This window comes from Phycodurus eques, chromosome 10 (genome assembly GCF_024500275.1).
Source record: "Phycodurus eques isolate BA_2022a chromosome 10, UOR_Pequ_1.1, whole genome shotgun sequence".
Taxonomy (NCBI): domain Eukaryota; kingdom Metazoa; phylum Chordata; class Actinopteri; order Syngnathiformes; family Syngnathidae; genus Phycodurus; species Phycodurus eques.
Window position 1 is genome coordinate 1,833,186 of NC_084534.1, and position 24,691 is coordinate 1,857,876.

The window sequence follows — 24,691 nt, forward strand, 5'->3', positions numbered from 1 at the left end:
TCTGGAGTCCATCACACCACAGTTGGACATCCAGATTTGCATCGCCATATGGAAGTGAAAATATGTCAGCCGGCATTTCAGCTGCTTGTGCAATATCACCAAGTGTTTTTTTTTTTTTTTAGCTGGGCATCTTTTAACCAAGCTTGTGAAGTAATGTTGTTGTTTTCAATGGTTTGGGAATGAAATCCATTTATTACACATTCAAAGCTTGTATGACCATAAAAAAAATATTTAAAATACATTTTAGAGCTCAGGAAAATAAAGAAAGTCTTCAGTGAACCTTTTATGCATGTTTTTGGGGATGTGGGAGGAAACCGGAGTACCCGGTGAAAACCCACGCAGGCACATGGAGAACATGCAAACTCTCCACAGGCGAGGCCAGATTTGAACCCGGGTCCTCAGTGAGGCAGATGTGCTAACCAGTCGCCCACCATGCCGCCATGTTGGACACAACCAGTCAATAATACTCCACTTACATGCAAAATTAAGTGCTGTGAAAGTGCTACGTATTTTGAATGACACTGCACTGGAAGAAAAAGCTATATATATATATATATATATATATATATTTTTTTTTTTATTTATTTATTATTATTTTTTAAGCTGTATTTTTTCAAGGGACTGCTTACGGGGGACCAAAAAAAATCAATATAAGCAGTATTTTACAGACCATTTTAAAGGCATGACTCGAATTCATCACCAAACAAAGTGCCACCTAATCCGAGAACAAATCCTTACAGGGACTTCTCAATACAGCGATGGTGTCTTGGGTGTTTGTGTGTACCTGTTTTTGAATGTCACCATTGGATATGTGGGTTTGATTGGACCTCTGCACCATAAATTCAAACCACTTTTGGCCCCTTATTGAGTGTAATTTACTCAAGATTTTAATTAGACACATTCCTCAAACACCTACAGTAATGTGCTAGTTTAATTCATGGATGGAAAAACACATTAGTGTCTTCATTCTCATACTGGGTTAACGAGGTTGTGTTATTCATCAGGTTAATGTTACAGTGATGATAATCTTCCTCTAATGACTGTGGATGAGAACAGTTAAAGGGAGTTTACAATTTCCAGAGTTGATGACTCACTGATGTCAATGCAACCATTAGTGATAGAAAACCACTCCTACAGCAACACTGAAATTGATTGAGTTCATTTACGAACAGTATTGGTGTACACATTTCCTACATGCGCACTCTAAAACTACAATGTCTGCTGGTCTTTGTTTTTGTGTGATCACACAACATTTCTGCCACTGAGGATTTGTTACCAGACAAGTGGTGGAACTTTCTGCGTGTGGTGTTTTCTGCTGAAATATCGGCGGACACCACACCCTATACGACCAAAACTGTTAAATGCCGAATTTTATATCTTCATCTGTGGGGTCTGTCACAGATTAAAAAAATCTTTTTAAGATTGGAAAACTCTATATGTGTGTAACCGGTCTAAGTATGCTACGTAGGTGTGTGGCATTTTTGTTTTTTGGAAACAACAAACAAAAACATTGGTGATTGCCATAAATTTGGATACACTGGTCGGTGTTAATTGCCTTGAAAGAATGCTTCAAGATTTCACCATTGACTTTTAAGAATGATCCCACACACAAACTTGGGGGGAGTAAAAGTAAGTAATTGGCATATGACGCCCAGTGCGCTCACAAGCAATTTTACGTTAGCAGGTTTTACTCAGCTGACAGTTTGTTTGATAATAATAATAATGATAATAGGTTAGATTTATATATATTTTTAAATTCCCTTTTAAATTCCCTATGTGTAAGTTTATTCATTTATAGACAGACAGACAGCTATTCTTAAATGCAAAAGTTGTGTTGTGTTTTTCGAATGTACAAAACACTATACTGCGATTGGCTGGCGACCTGTTCAGGGTGTACCCCGTTTCTCGTCCGATGATAGCTGAGATAGGCTCCAGCACGCCTGCGACCCTAGTGAGGATAATGCGGTTCAGAAAATGGATGGATGGACAGAACACTATCAAGAAAAGTGTGTGATGTTAGAAAAAGTGTGTGAGATAAACATCACTGTGTGGATCAGGTTAGTTACACTTTACCTGTCTGCTTTCCTTCAATTGAAATTGAACTAATGAGAACATCAATCGTTCCCCGTGTGAAAAGAGCAGCTGGTTCCGCTCGACCCGTGCATCGACCCGTGGGACGAAGCCATGCAATGACCTCCACTTCTCAATGCGCTACCAGCTGCCACGTGTGTCTAGCTTGCAAACCAGTAACACTGTGGCATATATATATATATATATATATATATATATATATATATATATATATATATATGCAATACAATTTATTTTTTTGTGCTAAGGGTATGTAGGCCTGTAGCTCCACCAACGTCACGCGACTGACAAACCTAATAACTATGTCTCAGCGTAATAATCTAAAACCTATTGTCTTGTCACGAGATGCAGAAAAAGCTCAACAAGAACTCAAGGCATCACTTCAAACAGTTTTTAACTTAATTAAGACATTTTCCCAATTATTATAATATGCTATCAATTGGTCAAAATAACAATACTCCCTTTAATGACTAACTCATGGAATTTTGCGGACCAAAATCCAAACTTTCCTATTGCGACTGGGAATATCAAATATATAGGCATTAATATCGCAGCAAACCTTACAGAGTTTAATAATTTAAATCACGTACCTCTACTGGGAATTTTTTTTTTCATGATTTAAAACTTTGGCAGAGTCTACATATCTCACTTTTAGGGTGTATAGCTCCAGTAAAAATTAAAAAGTTACCACAAATGACCTATATATTTTCAATGATCCCATTCAAACCCACATTAAAATGGTTCCAAATGCTAGACTGTGCCATTTAAAAATTTTACTCTAAAAATAAGAAAAGTAGAATCAACCCAGCGACCCTTCAAAAAAGTAAAGCAGAAGGGAGACTTGACGCACCCAACTTCAAACACTATTACTTAGCTCGCCAAATACAGTACCTCATTAAATGGTTACATCTAAATGTTGAACAACAATCTTGGCTGGAACTATAATAGATAGACTGCAATAGCACCAAACTTTCAGACCTCCCATTTATCAGCACAAGTCTCAAATGCCACAATTGTTTTTCGAATCCGATTATTGCTGCCAATTTATCATCTTGGTGGAAAAGTCTACCAACCACGCAATCTCAGTTAGCACCATATCAGTCCTCCCCAATCTGGCACAGTCCCGATTTTGGGATTAACAAAATACCCATTTACTGCAGCACATGGGAACAAAGTGGAATTGACCGCTTACATCACTTATTCAAAAATAATGTGTTCATGTCACATGAAAGCTTGTTCCAAGAATTTCAAATTAGAGGTCGTAACTTCATTCAATACTATAAAGTTAGAACAACAATCCTAACAACACGCGAATACTTTAGAACTACCCGTTTTTGTTCAGAAAATAGTAGAACTACTTCCACAAAACAAAAAAAAACTCCTTTCAAAAGTGTACAAATTATTCTCAAATACTAATTAAATACATTTACCAGTCGCAAAATGGGAAAAAGACCTCTCAGTGTCTACTGACATTAATTACTGGGCACAAATGTGTAGAAACACATTCTCGATGACAAAAACACTTTAATTTACAGCTAATCCAGTAGCTGTATGAGTGTAACTCATTCAGGATGCCCCTGGGTGACTGGCACCAGGTATGGTGGGGCAGGCATTGGGCTGGGTGCTGGCACATCTGTGCTGGTTTCCAGTCTGGTCGACCCCATCCCCCATTCACTGCTCTGCCGGTCCTCTAGTTTTTAATGCATCATACACCTGTCTGGGGAGGGGGAGGACACTTGGCCAGGTGTTTAGAGATGATAAAATCCCTAAATTTCTTGCAATTGTACATTGCGGAACATTGTCCTTAAACTCTTCGACTATTTTCTCACACGCTTGTTCACAAAGAGGTGAACCTCGTCCCATCTTTGCTTGTCAATGATCGAGCAATTCAGGTAAGCTCCTTATCTACCCAATCATGGCACCCACCTGTTCCCAATTAGCCTGTTCACCTGTGGGATGTTCCAAACAGGTGTTTGATGAGCCTTTCTTAGTCCTTTTTGCCACCTGTCCCAGCTTTTTTGGAACGTGTTGCAGCCATAAAAGTCTAAGTTAATGATTATTTGCTAAAAACAATAAGATTTATCAGTTTGAACATTCAATATCTTGTCTTTGTAATGTATTCAATTCAATATAGGTTGAACATTATTTGCAAATCATTGTATTCTGTTTTTGTTTATGTTTAACACAGCGTCCCAACTTCATTGGAATTGGGGTTATACGTTGTGAAATTAGATATTTACCCAGATTTTGTAAGTGTCTATTTACATACCTTAATTGTTTCCAAACAGTGCCTGTAACACAGCATGTAAAACGGCCGAAACATAACAGAAAAGTCATTGTTTTTATTCATCCTCCTCCTGTTCACCGAAGCCACTGAAGTCGTCTTCTTCAGTGTCGGAGTTGAAGACCCTCAGAACATCTCCGTCTCACACCATTTCTGTCTCTCTGTCGGTGTTTGAAAATGACTCTCAAAGTCATTTTCATCTCGAGACACAGTTGCCGTTGAAGTTGTGCTGTTCTCCTCACGCAGCAGTCCAGCCTTTTGAAATCCGTTGGTGATCATAGATTCTTTCGCACTGCTCCACGCTTTTAAGATACACTGGCAGACCTCAGAAAAGGATGATCTTCGCATGCAGCCAGTTTTTGTTAAATATTTCTCGCCACTGGTCGTCCAAGCCTCCCACTCACCTTGGAGTGTCGCTTTAACAGATAGACAGATTGATGGCTTTCAACTTAAAAGCTCCAACATACGCTTTTCTTCTTGTACTTTCCATGATGAGGGTGTGAAAAATAAAAACTATTTTGCATTTGTGCGTGTCGTGCTGCGTTTTGCGTTGAGTGTGGCAAAAACTAGCGTCGTCTTCTTTCAAATCCTAGTCCGTTATGGGAAATGGTCACATTTGAAGCATTATATATTATCTATATTTTAGCCGCATCATTGCATAGGCCGCAGGGTTCAGAGTGCGAGGAAAAAGTAGTGGCTTATAGTCTGGAAAACACGGTGCTAGTGCTGGAATCACTTAGGTTAACACAGGTTAGACTAACATATCAACTCACAGGTTCTTACAGGTGTTTAGACACTAAAAAAAGAATCCCACCGCACCACTCGTGAATAGCTCTGCCTCGCTCATTTTCCCACATCCTGTCCTGCCCTTTTCTGTCCTCTCTTATCTTGTTCTCTTGGTTAGTTCTTGCATGTCCTCACTGGATGTCCCAGGTCACCCCCCCCCCCCCCCTCCCCCAGCCCCCCCATCTTCAAATGACTGTTGTAATGTTACTTGTGTTCAATTATCTAGACTGGCTCACTATTGTTCTGCTGTGGTTTCTCAGCCCTAGTCCCCTTGTCCACTCTATCCCTCTGTCTGTCCCCTAAAACTATTTTCTGTCTGGCAGCATTTTCAATAAACATCAATAAACACCTTCCAGAAGAAACATTTAGTTCAGGGACGAGAATGTGGGATTCACAATGACATAATTAGGGGTTCGAGTTGCACATTTCAATGTTTTAGTTTAAATGCCATTTACATCATGTCAAGGATTTCTTTTTTTTTTTTTTTTTTTTTTTTTACAAAATTGGCATAGCCTTGGTTTTATAGTTTGAATTTTCCAAATGATCACAAAAACTTTTTTTTTTTTTTTTTTTTCACCACCACGTGTATAATCTTTAAACCCTTGAAAAGCAATATACTGTAAATGCTCAGGATGGATGTCAGGGAGGAGGACAGTGGTAAAGGAAGCAAGGCTTAATAATCTTTTATCCTGAGCTTTAAATCACACAGAGTACACACAGGGGGTCAGCGGATTCACTTTAGCTGTTGATATGCCACTGACATGCTGCTGAGCTCAAACTGGGTTTGTGCGTGTTTGTGTGAGTTGTAAGTACGGATTTACATGTGATAGATGTGGGTGTGGGCCAAGGGACACATTGTGCAGTAGGTTCCCCATGAGAACAGTGTGTGGTTAGAAGTGTGTGGGGTTTACAAGTTGTTTGGAGGCTTGCTTTGGGAATCAAGATTACAGTGTTGAGATTTGAAAAAAATAAATGAATACAAAAGTTAAAGGGTAAAAATCTTTGTCATTACACAGTTGGTAGAAACCATGTAGACGTTGTCACTTTTGTGCCTCAGAAACTGTGCAGAATATGGGATAGTACGAACTGTTATCATAAGTGATACCATGCAAGATTTCCTCTGATTTACACAATACTCCCGCAAAGTTTACAAGACTTCAGGTTATCATTTGATACAGAGAGGATACACCAGAAGATTCAAACCACTCAAAAACTGTGGTATAAATTTCACTGATCAGAAAAGAATGAACCTTTTCTAAAGTGGTGAAAAGGCTAAAGTCTCGGTGAAGAAAGGATCTGCACATGATCCGAAACATACAAGCTCATCTGTGAAACTTAATGGATGTAGTGGCATGTCTTGGCTTTGCATGGCTTCTTCTGGGATGGACTCATTAATCTTCTCTGGGGAACAGCACGATGGCAGCAGCAAGATGAACTCAGAGGTCTACAGAAACATTTTGTCTGTCAATTTAAAGAAAGATGGGGCCAATTAAATATTAAGTCTTATTCATTTTAATCTATTACAAGTGTATGTGTTACAATTATTTTCTCACCTCAAACTTACGTTACGTACAGTAAAATGCAGTTCTTTTAAGTTGTGTTGCAGATCCAGTAAATATGTGGAAAAGCTTAAATCCTCTTTACTTACAGGTATCCCTAGAACAGCAATAACAATTATTTTGCAACAACCAAGGACCACTGCAACCAATGTGGACATGAACAATGCAAGGTCAAATGCTAGATGCATTCAGGCACAAAATGGTAAAACGGCGGTGGCATACGGATTAGAGCAATGATTCCTAACTACTGTGTGTGCCCTGAGAGATGACCAGTGAGCCACAGGGAACTATGCAATTTCACTTAAAGGGACTGACAATTGTTAGTTATTTACGACCAATAATGTGTCTTTGTTCACTTATCTAAAGTATGTCCGGGATATACATATTGGCAAGCAGAACAATTAAATGCTCTTGCACAAGATGACAGAAGGTACAATTAACCTCCGCATCCACCTGTAGCCATTTATTCAAGCGAATAATAGCTTTGTGTTCGACTAAACAGGCCCATATTTTACTCAGGTTGAGTAAATTGAGACAAGCTGATCATTTTTTCAGTGTACAGTAATCCCTTGCTAGGGTCAGGTTCTGGACCACCCCCACCAATAGGTGAAATCTGCATATTTTTGGGATTATTTATACATATTTTAAAGCTGTATGGACCTCCCCAGACTCTTATTAATCTTCACCACAGCCCTATTAACATCTACCATACACTCATGAACACTTTTACTACTACTTTATACACTTAAACATCTTTTAAATTGAACACACAGCAGTACTGTACACTATGTACATTTTAGTCCTTGAAATATGTGTTTAATATTGTTGTTGTTTTACAGCTTTGATGTTTTAGTCTAGGAAGCTTTTATTTTGTCACAAAAAGAATTACAGCATGCACTCAAAATCCCTCGATATGGCGAATTATGCGCAATATATGACAAAAGAAAATCTGCAATGCACTGAATCCGCAATAGAGGAACTACGATATAGTGAGGGAACACTGTATAAACCTTGTGACTTTTTTGTTCAGTGGCATGCCATGAGATTCCTTTTTGAATGTAAATCATGTGCCTTGGCTCAATGAAGATGAGATGTGTAACGGTTGATGCTGATGCCTTGTGGTGATGGTTGAGTTAAAATACTAACATTTAATATCGGGGCTATAATAAATACTCCTTGTGAGACTATATATTTTATCTCTCACATTATGAGCCAAGGGGTGCGCCTGCCTGTCAGTCAATGCACTGGTAGCTACAATTGTTAAATCCTCTAAAATGGAATCAAAAACCTCCGGAGCATGGCAAGTGTCACGTCACAACAGATCAATCTGAAATACGTAGTGGTGTAACCCTTACCCCATTGTCATACTCTGCTTACCTAATAGTTTGGGTGTTCGGGTGACAGTCCAAGTATGTTTTTTTTTAATTATTCTTTTGAAGTCAAGTGTACTTCATTTTTAAACTGTTGTGAATTCCCTCGTACTTACTAATCAATACGAATCTCTCATTCACCCATGCCTTCTTAATTACACTCACATCCACATTTAGGTTTGTCATAGTTGCACTGAATAATTCATTGCATTTTTGTGTGATTCTCCAAAGATACTGTATATTATACAATTTCAATGTACATTTTGAGCTGATAATATGCACAACAGTTTTGGTAAACTGTTTATTGTATTGACTCAAGTTACTCTGAGTCATTCACTAATTTTATCTGGTTCACTTTGAGTCACTTCAGACAGTGTTTTTGACCGCCCCCAAACAAAACAGCTGTAACGGTCACTGCTGAACAACTGAGCTGTACCAAAAAATGCTAAGTTTTTACGAGTTGAATATACAACAATAAAATACACTTAGAAAGGTAGCAAGAAATACAAACCAAAGCTCTTCAGCATTTAGTTTCTTGTCTAACAATTTATAATTATACTATGGTTAGTTGTTTTGCTGACAATAGCATTTTCTGCATTAATTGTTTATGCCACTACTTCAAATATGATAACAATAACAACAACAACAATAATAATAATCTTAATCATAACCATAAGAGTGATCATCATCATATAAAAGCATTTTCATAAAATGAGAATCAGACCGTGCATGTGTATGGCGACTGCAGTCCAGTTGCAGTAAAAAATATATATATTATTGTATCTGAAATTCATGTTTTCTGTTTGACTAAAAATTAACAGAAGATGAGAATCAGGAACAAAGCCACTCTGCAAAGCTCTTCTTCCTCTATACTCAAACTAATACTCAGAAGAATTTGTATGCAAACATTGTGAAGTGGAGACCCTGAAGGCAGAAACATGCAAAGAGTCATTCAGGGTAACTAACATCTGCTCGGTGATGACTGTTCAACTGAACATCTTCTCTACCCATGCAGCCATTTAACCCAAACTTTACATCCCTCACTTACAGTATTTGAGTGTTATATCAAAGTGAGAGGCAATGAGAGAGGCCAGCACACCCCAGCGGCAGTGCAGCTTCTTAGCAGCCATGAAGTCATCCAGTGTAGATGCTAACATATGCTCATAATAGCCTCACTGCTGGGGATTGGATATGTCAGGAATATTGGCTGTTGTTTACAAAGGTTCCACATCCACATTTGATAAGAACCATATCAGTCTTTTATTAAAGTTTTCTGGGAAGAAGTGATACGAGAGGTATATGTTGTTGCCGAACAGAAACATTACCTTACTCTAGCGTGCGGTGAAGACTTTGCAAAGTTTGTGTTATTCCCAGAAAGCAATCATAGACAAGACGCAATAAACACTGATAGAGGGCTGAAGGTATGAAGGGGATAGTTTATTAAATCACAGCATGTAATGTTAATAAAACAAAAGTTTTACAACACAACTTTGGTCAGAAAGGCATCATACTACCTGTGGCTTTTAAATATTTGGCTAAATGACCAATCAAACATTAGCCATAACTCTTAGTATGATGCTCCAAACTACATTTACAATTAAAATCACACTCTATGTAATAACTCTCGTACGGTATCATGAGCATTATTATTCTTGTGAAGCCAGAATTTTGATACAGCTTCTGTATTCGATCTGATTAGAATATGCAAGAGATCATATTTTTGTAACAGACCAGGCTACCCTATATTTCAGGGAACTTCAATAACAATGCGGTCCGGTTGCAAAAGATTTCTCAGGGCAAAGGTCCAGACCTCAGAAGGTTTGATTTGCATAACTGACACATCCATCCACCCATTTCCTGTACCGCTTATTCTGTGCTGGAGCCTATCCCAGCTGACTTTGGGTGAGAGGCGGGTTACACCCTGAACTGGTCACCAGCCAATCGCAGGCTACATCCAGACAAACAACAATTCACGCTCACATCCAAACCTACAGACAATTTTGTGTTTTCAATTAACTTACCGTGCATGTTTTGGACTGTGCGAGACAACCAGAGTACCTGAAGAAAACTGACTCAGACATAAAGAGAAGATGCAATCTCCACACAGTAAGGCTGAAGCCCAGATTTGAACCCACGACATCTGAACTGTGAGGCAGATGTGCTAACCAGTCGTCCACCATGCCGCCACGTAGCCAACCTGTCAAACAATGTCGAAATGGCACATTTCCCATTCATTTTTCACATTCGTAGTCCTGCAAATATGTTTTGTTTTCCATGAAAAAACTAATGTCTGTCTGTACCATAAATGAATAATTAATCCTACTCAAGGTCAACAATGCATGAGCAAGAATCTGTCTCTTTCTGTCCTCAATGGGGAGAACCAACCATGGGAGACTGAGAAGGATAGTAAAACCAGTCCGGGTTAATTTTGACAAAAATGTGATTTTGGCTTAGAGTATTATTAATATTCTCAACCAAGACCACAGACAGCTGCATATTTCTGACGTAAGTTAATATATTTTCAAAATAAAGGTCCAACCATGGGTGTGCATTAAAAATATTTTTCTAAAATACATGTGAGTTGCTGCAACCAAGCCAGAGAAGCATTGAGGTAAATTATTGACAATGAAAGGAAGATTGGAGGAGTGTAACTGACAGAGACGATGGATGGTTATGTGAACAATGTGCTTAATATATGAGCCAGAAACCATCATCACTTTCTCAAGATGCATGGTAGGTAGACTGAAGCCAGAACTGAATCGAGAGAGGTCGAGTGGAGCCTTAAGGTGTCTTTGCCCATTTTTTAACTGCTCGAATGTGTGTTTGTAATCACAAGTTATTTGAGGATGATCACTTAGCAGTTTTTAAAAAAATCATTCTTTTCAGACATAACCCATGGCCTTCATGCTGCATCGACTTTACTTGTTATGCAGGCGGTTGCTTTAAAGGCAACTATTAAATGGTCCATTGGGAATTATCGTCTGAAGATGGCTAGCTTCCTTTTAGCCACAGATGATATTGTATTTTGTAAATATAGATACAGTAGATGAGATAAATTTACACATGACACACAATATACAGACCAGTATGTTTTATTAATACAGGTATTATATAATAAGAATACAAAGCTATTTTTCCATTGACAAAGTTATGTTGAAGGTGAATATTTTAGAGGTATTAATTTATCCTTTTATTTGTTCTCTTGCCCTTCTAAAGCATGTCATGGAGAAAAATGATGTAGGTGGGAGGTCCACAAGGTGTGGTCGAAAGAAATTCTATCATCTCTTTTATTCAGTTATTTTTTAGGGGGAGGGGGGATGGGTATTTAACCTTGTTTGGACGTGTGTGTTTGTGTGTGGCTGGCAGGTGTATGTGCGTGGCAGGTGGGAGGTTCTGCCTATTGTCATGTGAGGAAGTAGGACTTTGTTTTTCAATGTCTTCACGCTCAGTCGGACAGTCAGATGGGATTACTGGTTGGCGGTTTGTAGAGTGACAGGGTCACTGGGACACAGAACGAGGTGTGAAATCACGTTTTCATGCAAGAGACACAGCTGAGCGGGCTGAGTTGATTTACAGAGCTGTTGAGTTATAGTACTTCACAAAATAGCGGTGTGTCAAACATTATTTCTGTTTATTTTATCACAATACTCCACTTGTATTATAATTTACAGCCACTTGCGTTATGCACCGGTATTGATTTACATTCCTGTAGATAGCAATATTTGGATGTTAAGAAGCCAATTCTCACAATATTAGACTGTGATGTAAAGCACATTTTCCGATTACGTTACCTCATGCTGAGCTACAAATACAATTTGCTTTGAAGTTGTGTAAATGCAGAGAGATGTGAGAGCAAGCTTTATGGGAATGTGCTGTAAATGCATTAAGGAATACATTTATTCATTTCTCGTACCGCTTATCCTCACTATGGTCATGGGCGTGCTGGAGCCTATCTAAGCTATTTTAAGGTGAGAGGCAGGGTACACCCTGAACTGGTCGTCAGCCAATCGCAGGGCACATATAAACAAACAACCATTCGCACTCGCGTTCACACCAAGGGCAATTTAGAGTCTTCGATGAACCTATCATACATGCTTTTGGGATGTGGGAGGAAACCAGAGTACACGGAGAAAACCCACGCAGGCACGGAACATGCAAACTCCACGCATGCATTTGAACCCGGGTCCTCTGAGGCAGATGTGCTAACCAGTCGGCCACCTAAGGAATACATATAAAACATAATAATTATCACAGCAGATGCCAGATACAATGTAAATATGACCTGTAAAAGTTGTCACCATTGTTGACTCAGAGCAATTTAATCAGACGCCAAGTCTCAACTTTTGCGACATTATTCCCACATCATTAAAGCATCATTCTGTCCTTGCCATTTTTTCTTGCCTTGCATTCTCCAATTGAAAAGTTATTTCAAACCAGTAAGTGTTCTGGGGCAGCACGATGGTCGAGTGGTTACAGCCTCACAGTTCTGAGGTTTGGGTTGGAATCTGCCTTCCCGAGTCTAGTTTACATGTTCTCACTGTGCTTGTCTGGGTTATCTCTGTTTTCTCGCATGAAAACTAGTTGCAGAACCCACACACGATGCACCAGTTCAGGTGCATTTGGCCTCGTCACTCGGTGTGCGGCGGTACTTAGGTACATTGAAGAATCTAAATCCCCCATCGGTGTGAATGGAAGAGTGAATTTTTGTCTATCTACCTGTTTATGTACGCTGCGATTCGCTGGCGACCGGTCCAGGTTGAACACCCAAAATATGTTGGGCAAGGCTGCAACTCACTTGCAACCCTAATTAGAATAAGTGGTATAGAAAATGGAGGGATGGATAAAGTGGTCAGGATGACAAAAATAGTCGATCATCTGTTCATACGACTCAGTTTTTTTTTTTTTTATTGAATGTGATGAATTTAGTGATAGTGTTGCTGTTTACCTTGATAAACATTTGTGGAATAATAAGAAAAATACATTATATTCTCACAATACCATTAATATGAGTATTTATCCATCAGCATTGACAGCTCTGTGCTTAATATATAGTTTGATTTATGGACTCAGTATTTAGATCAGACGCTTCAGAATTTTGTTGCAATGTCGCAATCACAATAATGCAATTTCAGCAAATGAATCATCTATTTGCATATACTGCTCCAAGAATGCCCAAAATGAACTGCGTGACAATTTTGTTTGGCAAAAAAAATGGCATACTTTGCAGCTGTGTTTTTGTTGTTGTTGTTTTTTCCACAAACACAAACCTTAAAGAGGTTCGAAAAAGGCCTAAAAAATGGCATGTAAATTTGACACATCACAGAGAAGATTGTTAACAAGCCTATTACTTGTGATGATTGCATAGAAGAATGCCCAAAAGGAACTGCGTGACAATTTTGTTTGGCATACGCATTCCTGGGTGTGACCGATTAGTAGATCTAGCTCAGGTTCCGGATCTGTTTGTGTGAGCAATCAATCGAGTTTGCACCTGTGTTTTTTTTGTTTTTTTTTTCCACACACAAACCTTTAAAAGGCTCTCAACAGGCCCCAAAAATGGCATGTAAATTTGACACACCACAGAGAAGATTGTTAACAAGCCAATTACTTGTTATTATTGCATAATGTGTGCTTCCTGACCTACTGAAGAACCGATTACCAGGCAGACAATATCGATCTTGCTTTGACTCTTCATATTTTTTTATCCTTGGTTTAAAAAAAAAAAAAGTATGATTGCCAATGTATTATGTCATCATCTAATTTTCAAATTTTTAAAAGCGTTTGGAAGATGGGGAACTTTTTCTCTTAATAGTGAAAGAAACATATCCCATGTCAATTTAAGCCATATTGCTTCTCCATTTGCCCTGTGATTGACTCACTACTAGTCCAGTCTTCCTTTTGCCCAAAGTCAGCAAGCATAGGTCGCAACTCCCTGCAACCCTGGACAGGATAAGTGCAATAGAAAATGGATGGACGGATACATGTTTCTCCTGTGATGCCGAAATATAAAGTTTAGATACTGGTTATAATAATTTCTGCTTCCTGCGTTTTGGGTTTTTGTGGAGTTAAGCTTATGGACACATAAGGTAGTTGTTGTAATTTTTGATGTCCCTCTCTTATAATTAAGTTCCCTAACTGAAAATGTAAGAAACACCGTGCAAAAAATACAGAATTAGAATAATAAGTGTTGTTGATCTTTAGCTGTTATTCACTTTGGGATACACATGTCTGCTTTCTCTGACCTTTCAGAGTGTAAGGCTTTGAGGTCAGTTAATGCCAATTTTGAAGCAGACAGCAAGAGGAACAGGACCCAAATGCAAGACTCAGGGGAAAAAAGACAGTTCCAAATAACACGCCCTTTAATGAACAGGCTGGGTTTGGTACATGGGTAGACAGAGGCAAAGGAAACGGTATCCAAACGCATGAGGCTTCAGAGTGCTATGAAGGATTTTGGATTATGGTATATAAAAAAAACATTTTTACACATAGGAAAAATAATCCCCAAGGTAAATTTCCACAAAGAAAATAATCTACACAACTCAAGATGATGCTCAAAGAAATACGTCTGCGTAATGAGATGGAGATGACAGAAGCGTTGGAAAGTAAACAAAAAGCTGTCTTCTAACCCCATTAATTTTTTGTACAGAAAAAGATAGCTATTCTTGTTGTATGTACTTTACCTACAATTCACCGTTCACATCAGATGAGGTCTCCTCAAGCGTGGAAATAATGAAAAAGAAACAGACCTGTGCAGTATATTTGTCTTCTCAATTTGGCAGGTGGCTTGTCTCAGTAGACATAAAATATTCTCTCCCCACACTGATTCCATCAGTATTACAGGGTAAATGGCAGAAATCGATGCACCGAGGAGTCGGCCTATATGAGGAGGATGCTAGAATCCAGAAGGGATATACCAATGCAGTGAGGTGGGGGTATTAACTGTAATCTCTGGTGGCAGTCAGCAGCATTTTTCTACAAGTAGGGTAAGCATAGCATTGATTACACAGTCTTTTTTTCTTTTTTAATGCCATAAACACAGGAATTCATGTTTTTTTGCTTTTTAAACTAAAGGATGTGTAATGGATTTCCTGCAACAATATAACAGCACACTGAGTTGAGTACTCACATGAATTATCTTTGGAAGACGGAAATACCCTAATACAGTGATTCTCAACCAGTGTGCGGGGTCACATTAGTCTTTTCAGGTATGCCATTGAAAATTATAAAATGTTACTTAATTGCGCAAAAAATATTTATTTCCAAGAAATAATGTATCTTTGTTCATCTATTTATGCCAGTGAGGCATACTGAAAGACAGATAATAAATACATGCTCCTATTAGATGGCAGGAAGTACATGCAGTAATTAATGTATCCACGATTTGTGATATTTTTGTTTGTTGGTGTGCCGTGACATTTTTCAATTGTAAAATATGTGCCTTGGCTCCATAAAGGTTGAAAATCACTCCCCTAACATATAATTTTAGCCTTCAAACTATGTAAGTCACACGATGCACATATCTGGTAACCATGAGTTCCAGCCCTGGAACAATAATTCCCTGATTCCCTTTTATACTGTTTATTTAATTTTTTAGGATGATATATTTTCCCAAAATCTATCACGACAAACGATAGTATCGTTGTTTTTAAGCAACTGATATAGTGATCCATCCATCCATCCATTTTCTGAACCGCTTATCCTCCCGAGGGTCGCGGGCGTGCTGGTGCCTATTCCAGCTATCTTTGGGCGAGAGACAGGGTACAACATGAACTGGTCGTCAGCCAATCGCAGGGTACATAGAAACAAACAACCATTCGCACTCACATTCACACCTATGGGCAATTTAGAGTCTTCAATTAACCTATCATGCATGTTTTTGGGATGTGGGAGGAAACCAGAGTGCCCGGAGAAAACCCACGGGGAGAACATGCAAACTCCACACAAGCGAGGCACAGTCAGTCAAAATTGTCCTTGAACAAACACTAAACATTTGGCACAGAATAACAGATTATAACTGTTATAACTGTCTTAACAGGCAATATCCTGCCAATCAAGTTTCCAATTGGTTAAGAAAAAGTGCCAAGTCGTAACATTAATAAGTAGATCAAAGCAACCTGTTTTGATTCAAGATTTGTACAACTTTTCATACAAATTCGACATACCATCTTGTTGGTGTTAGCGGGATGGCCGCATTCATCTGGCTTGAAGCCAAAATGTTTCCCACATCGTTGCGGTGGCGTTAGGCTTTGGAACTAATTCCATTTATGCCGCTCAACTTTCTGTAAATGTGCAGCTATCGGCTCGCCATCGGAAAACTTAGCTTTTAGTATGCTAGTGCCCGCATTGAAAAGCACGGACGCATGCACGCCCGCGCACCCACGCACACACCCTACGCGAACACATGCACAGAGGCATGCACACGGCCAATCAGAGGGAGGCTCCTCTGAGGGTCCCCCTCACCCTCATTTTTGTGTGTCTCAGATGGGGGACACACATCAAACAAGATCCCTGGTCTTCAACAAATACTTCAGACACAGTAAAAGGGAGCATTTAACATACTGTATTTATATTATCTGTGGTGGAAATAGATAACCGACACTCGTTTTATTGATGTTTATTGTGCAATACAAACGTGTACAAATTTTATTTTTCACTTTCGGCTCAGATACACATATTAGCTGGTCTTCAATTCCATTCTTCTAAAACTAAAATTAGACTCCGAAGCTTCAGCCGAGATCATCATCTTCTCTGTCTGCCCCTCCAGAACTCGGGCTGATATCGGTCGCGCTGCTGAAGGATTTACTGTTCAAATGCCATTGTTGATTCCCCCCCATGCCTTCCATTACAGATGTGGCTGTCCGCTTAAACATTTCATACAAACACAACACAATAAATACGACAATACCGTATACTACTCTTATCAATACCATGAATAAATAGCATTTTCCTGACAGACAATACCATTATTTTGTAGCATGTGAAATTCTATTAACTGATGTTTGTGAGGTCAGTTTGAAGCAGACAGCCAACTGCTGTTGTGTTGGCTGATATGCTAATGATAATAAATGTAGTATAACAGGCTTAACTTGACTTGTAAGAGAAACAAACAAACAAAAGACATTGAAAACTTGAACATTCTTATTTATGAATGATATGTTGTGCCAAACAGCTTTTCATACAGCTGTTTGGCTCTCTGCTGCTTCCTAGCTAACAGAAGTGTCTATCTAATATCTAACAATATCATGATGAAACATAATGACTGAATTTTAATTAACCTTAATTTCTTTCACTGACTATAATCCCTCACAGAAATTGTATTTACACTATAGACACAGTATATACAGTGGGTACAGAAAGTTTTCAGACCCCCTTAAATTTTTCATTCTTGGTTATATTGCAGCCATTTGTTAAAATCATTTAAATTAAATTTTGTTTCCTCATTGATGTACACACATCACCCCATATTGACAGAAAAAAAACATAATTGCTGAAATGTTTGCTGATTTATTGAAACAGAAAAACTGAAATATCACACAGCCGTAAGTATTCAGATCCTTTGCTGCGGCACTCATATATTTAACTCGGGTGATGTCCATTTCTTCTGATCATCCTTAAAATGGTTCTACACCGTCATTGGAGTCCAGCTGTGTTTGATTATACTGATTGAACTTGATTAGGAAAGCCACAACCCTGACTATATAAGAGATCACAGCTCACAGTGCATGTCGGAGCAAATGAGAATCATGAGGTCAAAGGAAGTGCCCGAAGAGCTCAGAGACAGAATTGTTTTTTTTTGAGGTTACAAAGAAATTTCTGCTGCAGAAAGCTTCCTAAGAGCACTGTGGCCTCCATAATCCTGAAATGGAAGAGAATTTGGGATGACCAGAACCCGTCCGGCCAAACTGAGCAATCGGGGGAGAAGAGCCTTGGTGAGCGAGGTAAAGAAGAACCCAAAGATCACTGTGGCTGAGCGCCAGAGATGTAGTCGGGAGATGGGAGAAAGTTCTAGAAAGTCAACCATCACTGCAGCCCTCCACCAGTCAGGGCTTTATGGCAGAGTGCCCTGACGAAAGCCTCTCCTCAGTCCAAGATACATGAAAGCCCGCATGGTGTTTGCTAAAAAACACCTGAAGGACTCCAAGATGGTGAGAAATAAGATTCTCTGTTCTGATGAGACCAAGATAGAAATTGTTGGCCTTAATTCTAAGTGGAATGTGTGGAGAAAACCAGGCACTGTTCAAAACCTGTCCAATACAGTCCCAACAATGAAGCATGGTGATGGCAGCATCATGCTGTGGTGGTGCAGGGACAGGGAAACTGGTTGCAATCAAAGATAAGATGAATGTGGCCGAGTACAGGGATATCCGGGATGATAACCTTCTCCAGAGTGCTCAGAACCTCAGATTGGGCCGAATGTTGACCTTCCAACAAATCAATGACCCTAAGCACACAGCTAAAATAACAAAGGAGTGGCTTCAGAAAAATCCATGAATGTCCTTGAATGGCCCAGCCAGAGCCCTGACTTAAACCCAATTGAGCATCTCTGGAGAGACCTGAAAATGCCTGTCCACCAACATTCGCCCTCCAACCTGACAGAACTGGAGAGGATCTGCAAGGAGGAATGGCAAAGGATCCCCAAATCCAGGTGTGAAAAACTTGATGCATCATTCCCAAAAAGATCTATTAGCTCAAAAGGGTGCTTCTACTAAATACTGAGCAAAGGGTCTGAATATTTATGGATGTGTGATGTTTCAGTTTTTCTTTTTTAATAAATCTGCAAAAATTTCAACAATTCCGTTTTTTTTCTGTCAAATGGGGTGCTGTGTCGGGCAGTAGGCATGGTACACCCTGAACTGGTTGCCAGCCAATCGCAGGGCCCATACAAACAAACAACCATCCGCACTCACAGTCACACCTACGGGCAATTTAGAGTCTCCAATTCATGCATGTTTTTGGGATGTGGGAGGAAACCGGAGTGCCCGGAGAAAACCCACGCAGGCACGGGGAGAACATGCAAACTCCACACAGGGGGGGCCGGGGATTGAACCCCGGTCTCAGAACTGTGAGGCTGACGCTCTAACCAGTCGGCCGCCGTGCGTTCATTAATGTGGAAAAAATGCACTTAAATGATTTTAGCAAATGGCTGCAATATAAAAAAGAGTGAAACATTTAAGTACAGTGCCACCAGAAAGTATTCACACCCCTTCACGTTTTCCACATTTTCCTATGTTACAGACTTATTCTAAAGCTGACTTGAGTGTAGTTTTCTTTTTTTTTTTAATCTACATAAAAGATCCCATAATGACAAAGTAAAAACATTTTCAGACATTTGTGTAAATTTATAAAAAAAAAAAAACGTTCAAACATAATAGGTACATAATTAATCACACCCTTTGCTATGACACTCAAACTTAAGCTCAGGTGCATCTAATTTCCACTGATCATCCTTGTGATGCTTCTACAATTTGAATGAAGTCCACCTGTGGTAAATTCAGTTGATTGAACATCATTTGGAATGGCACACACCTGTCAATATGCTATCTATAATGCTGCTTGTTGGGTTAACCAATCCTCAAAAACAACTTTTGAAGAGGTCATTATTTTTTTTTATCTCACTGATGTTTTAGTTGTACACTTCCCTGATTTTGGTGCAGATAGTGTGGGTGTAGTTACCACTCAGTTACAGTGTAAACATGCATGTATATGGTTCACTTTCTCTGTGATTGACTGTTGACCAGTCCAGGGTGGAGTCTCCCTTCCACCCAAAGTCAGCTGGGATAGGTTCCAACTCCCCGCGACCCTGAACAGGATAAGTGGTTTTAGAAAATTGGTTTATGATTGGAAGATTTCCTATGATGGGAACATGCAAAGTGTGTCCAATAGTTCCTAGTTCCAGGAGTTCTACAGTGAAAAAAAGGATTTTAGTAATTCGCTCAGTGTACGGTTGAGATTTGCACTCCAGCAGTCATCTCCCTTTTTTAAGGCAATAACAAATAGCTTCCTGCTTCTCAAACCTTTGCATCTGCTGTGTGGACAGCTGCTGTCACAGGTAATACTAGCCTTATTCGAAAGCTAAGACCATCTCAATCAATACACACCCCAGGGCAAGGACGGAGATTGGAGAAAGAGGAAGACGAACAGGATGCTAACTAACTCAATGAAATCGGCATTACCCAGTGCTCGCAATGTGCCAGGGCATGAGTAATCATAGACAAATTCATTTAGGAGCCCAGGAGCCCGGTATTGCTTTCAATTAGGGAGCAGAGATTAGCGAAAGTGGGGTGCACATTGTGAAAGTCAATGTGAATGGGTAGACACACAGACGGAGATATTCACATCAGTTTCAGCTGACGTTTCCAATTTATAGTCTTCCCCCAGCATGCTGAACAGCTGTTGCAAGCCACATGATGCTCACTTATCCTGTTCTCTATTAAATGTAGACAATGATCTTTTGGCCACCATCAGAGAAATATATTATAGGATTCAGTGCCAGTAATTCAAATTAGGAACGCAAATTGGACAGACACAAGAGGACACCGACCTTTTACACAAATATTTAAGAGTATATTTTTATGTTTCTGTCTTCATTTGGTTTGTGAGAATTTCTGGCCCAAAAGAAAATAATAACAGTTTAAGATAATTAATTCTATATGGCGGAGATTCTCATGGATAAAATTATAATGTGGTTGTGGATTTGATCTCTGGAATGGCCCATATTGCTCTACGCAGCCTTTATAGTGTTACTTGTTTCGAGTTTTTCTCCCAATCCTTCTGAAAGACAGAGAGCTAGATTATAACCTAATTGGAGATACAGTATTAAATAGCCTGGTGTCAAATGAAGTTGGGCTCCTTGACATTTCAGCCGTGGCTTTCCCAGCAAGTATATCTTTTACAAAACTCTCCTGAGAGCGACTCGACTGCTCCTCTGGCCTCAAGCTTTTACACTGGAAATTTACTGTCAAAGGATGTCTTCAGATGTAAATATAACTTGTCAGCATCCTCATGAATTGTCTGAGGTGTTTTAGTGTCCCCTGTCAGCTCACAATGTAATGGACATCTACTGCATAATAGCTGTCTGAAATGTACTTCAGAAGGAGGTCAGAAGAGCATAATCCGTGAATTTGTATATCTGTATAGTGTCACCAAATAGTAGGCAAAATACAGCTGGTTTATGATAATAACATTTCCAACCAAATAACTGAAATGCAGATGGTGTTCTTTTTTCCAGCAGCTGCCTCAGTTTAAGGCACTTGATGTTTATTCTGTAGGCAATATCTCATTTTAATTCAGACGACTCGGCACCCCTGCTTTTAGTGGATAAGATGTTGCTCTGGAATGCTGTTTGAAATATACTTCTAAAGACGTCTGCGTCGCAGTGTATGCCACTACTAAGAACCTGCTTTCCTGTTTCCCCAGGTATATATGGACCAGATGAGGGCTGGGCATCAGCCTACCCAGAATGTAAGGAGAAAAACCAGTCACCAATAAACATTGTGGACCAAGACGCTAAAATCTCCACTGAGTTTCAGGAAATTACACTGGAGGGCTTCAATACTGAATCTTCAAATAAGACGTCTATGAAGAACACTGGCAAAACAGGTACAGCAAACATATAGTGGGTTTGTCCTAGGCTCAGGGATGGAACACAATGCGCCACCACAAACAGCAGTTGGTCCTGTTAAATACAGTGGTAGTCATTTAAGTTTAAGTAAATAATCTCTTTCATTTGCCTTCATTGTATATACTCCAAGTGCAAACAAATGAAACTAAAAAGAAATATTTCAAGCGTTACATCCTTGCTTCAGAGTAGGAAATGCAAATTTACTTTTAACTTCAAATTTACATTTGAGCAGATTTGCTCCGTGCTGAGGTTAAATTTGTTGGTCTCTTTAGTCTGATATTTACGGCAGGCGAAACCTCTTACTAGGGAGCACACAATCATGTATGAGGAGTTGAGTGCTGAGTGGGTTTTTGCAGTTGTGACCGTGCTGTACTGTGAAGCTGTTGAGAGGGTCAAATAAATTAACAAAACAACTTGAATATATACTATTATTGGAGAATAACATGAAAGATACAGATTAGCCCCGGGCTTTGATGAAGGAAAGTCTTATGAGAACTGGAAAAATGAAATGGAAATGTGAATGATGAACTTAGACAAGAAAAAAACAAGTGCTAGCGGTAGCTTTATCGCTGAAAGTCAGAGCAAAGAACATATCTCTGGGAATATGAGCAGATGATCTGGACAAGGTTTAGAGATGTCTCGATGCAACTTTTCACTTCTGATCCGATACCGATATTGCAGCCTTGAATTATGGCCGATACAGATATCGGTCCGATCAGAAATCAGCAATAATCATACATACTTATTTTGTACCCATCCTTGAGCCGTCACCATAACGTGGGGGAGGGTTTTGTGTGTCCCAATAATCCGAGGAGCTAAATTGTCCAGGACTTTATGCCCCTGGCAGGGTCACCCATGACAAACAGGTGCTTGATGAGGGGCCAGACAAAGCACGGCTGAAAGACCCCTTATGATAACAACAAACAATGGACTCAGTTTTCCCTTTCGCGGACACGGGTCACGGGGTACCCCCTCTGGAGGTGGGCTTCGAAGGCGAGCGCCTGGTGGCCGGGCCTGCACCCATGGGGCCGGAAACAACCCGAAAGGGTAATGTGGGTGCCTTTTCCCATGGGCTCATCACCTGTAGGAGGGGCCATAGTGTGTGAGTGTGAGCTGGGCGGGGGCCGAAGGCAGGGACCTTGGTGATCCGATCCCCATGGATCGTCACATCTTTGGCAGGGAAAGAACCTGAACTGGTGTGTGAGGTCGAGGAGTTCCGACTAGATATGGTCGGGCTCGCCTCCACACATAGCTTGGGCCCTGGCACTAGTCCTCTCGAGAGGGGTTGGACTGTCTTCCCCTCTGGAGTTGCCCACGGTGAGAGGCGCCAAACAGGTGTGGGTATACTTAGTGCCCCCAGGCTTGGCGCCTGTATATTGTGGTTCACCCCGGTGGATGAGAGGGAAGCCTCCCTCCGCCTTCGGGTCGGGGGAAGGTTCCTGACTGTTGTTTGTGCCAATGCACCAAACAGCAGTGGGCAATGACAGTGAAACCTGGAAGGGCATGATTGGGAGCAACACCCCCCCCGCCTCCCAATCAGAACCTGAGTGGTGTTCTGTTATTGGACTTCTGTGCTAATCACAGATTGTCCATAACGAGCACCATGTTCAAGTATAAGGATGTCCACACATGCATTTGGCACCAGGAGCCATGTCCGATGATCGACTTTGTGGTCGTGTCATTGGACTGGCGGCCGCATGTCTTGGACAATTGGGTGAGAGAGGGGCGGAGCTGTCAACTGAACACCACCTTGTGGTGTGTGGGCTCCGATGGTGGGGGAAGATGCCGGTTTTACTGGTGTCTCTATGGGGTACCGAACCGACTGATACAGGCTGTTCGGTCCCTGTACAACTGATGTCAGAGTTTGTTTTGCATTGCTTGCAGTGAGTCGGATTTGTTTCCGGTGAGGGGTGAAATCCGCCAAGGCTGCCCTTTGTCACCGATTCTGTTCATAACTTTTATGGACAGAATTTCTAATTGGTGGCCTCAGTATTGCATCTCTGCTTTTTGCAGACGGTGTGGTTCTGTTGGCTTCATGAAGCCGTGATCTCCAACTCTCACTGGAGCGGTTCACAGCAGAGTGTGAAGCGGTTGGGATGAAAATCAGCACCTCCAAATCTGAGACCATGGTCCTCAGTCGGAAAAGGCTGGCGATCTTATCCCCAACCCTCTCCGGGTTGGGGATAAGATCCTGCCCCAAGTGGAGGAGTTCAAGTATTTTGGAGTCTTGTTCACGAGAGAGGTAAGAATGGAAAGAGAGATCGGTGCACCGTCTGCAGTGATGCAGACTTTGTATCGGTCCGTTGTGGTGAAAAAGATGCTAAACCGAAAGGCGAAGCTCTCAACTTACCAGTTGATCTGCGTTCCTACCCTCACCTATGGTCACGGGTTGTGGGTCATGCCCGAAAGAACAAGATTCCGAATACAAGCGGCCGAAATGAGTTTCCTCCGCAGGTTTTCCTGGGCTCCCCCTTAGAGATAGGGTGAGAAGCTCGGGATGGGCTCAGAGGAGAGGAACTTCTCCTCCGCATTGAGAAGAGCCAGATGAGGTGGCTTGGGCATCTGAGTAGGATACCTCCTGGGCCCCTCCCTGGTGAGGTGTTCCGTGCATGTCCCACCGGGAGGAGGTCCGACTGGCCTGGGAGCACCTCGGGATCCCCCCGGAAGAGCTGAATGAAGTGGCTGAGGAGAGGGAAGTCTGGGCTTCCCTGCTAAAGCTACTGCTCCCGCGACCTGACCTCGGATAAACGGAAGAAAATGGATGGATGGATGGATGGATGGATGGGTGACTTATTTTGTGGTATGGAATATTAGAAAATAATCAAGTAATATTACTCAGAGTACATAATCAGCAACAGTAGGTATGGCTGGCAACCAGTTCAGGGTGTACTGCGCCTCTCATCCAAAGCTAGCTAGGATAGGCTCCAGTACGCCCCCGACCCTAGTGGGATAAACGATATGGAAAATGGATGGATGATGGGTT

General features: G+C 40.6%; 1 protein-coding gene across 6 annotated transcripts in view; it reads left to right on the forward strand.

The window, feature by feature from the left end:
• LOC133408831 (receptor-type tyrosine-protein phosphatase gamma-like) overlaps positions 1-24,691 on the forward strand; it is a 436,974-nt gene that overhangs the window by 197,360 nt on the left and 214,923 nt on the right. For all 6 annotated transcript variants that reach the window (XR_009769331.1, XM_061688097.1, XM_061688098.1 and 3 more), the window contains exon 3: positions 21,504-21,686. Coding sequence is in view for 5 of the 6 variants with exons in the window: in XM_061688097.1 (XP_061544081.1) it covers positions 21,504-21,686 (183 nt within the window). In the remaining variant the exon portion in view is untranslated. The remainder of the gene's footprint in view (positions 1-21,503; positions 21,687-24,691) is intronic.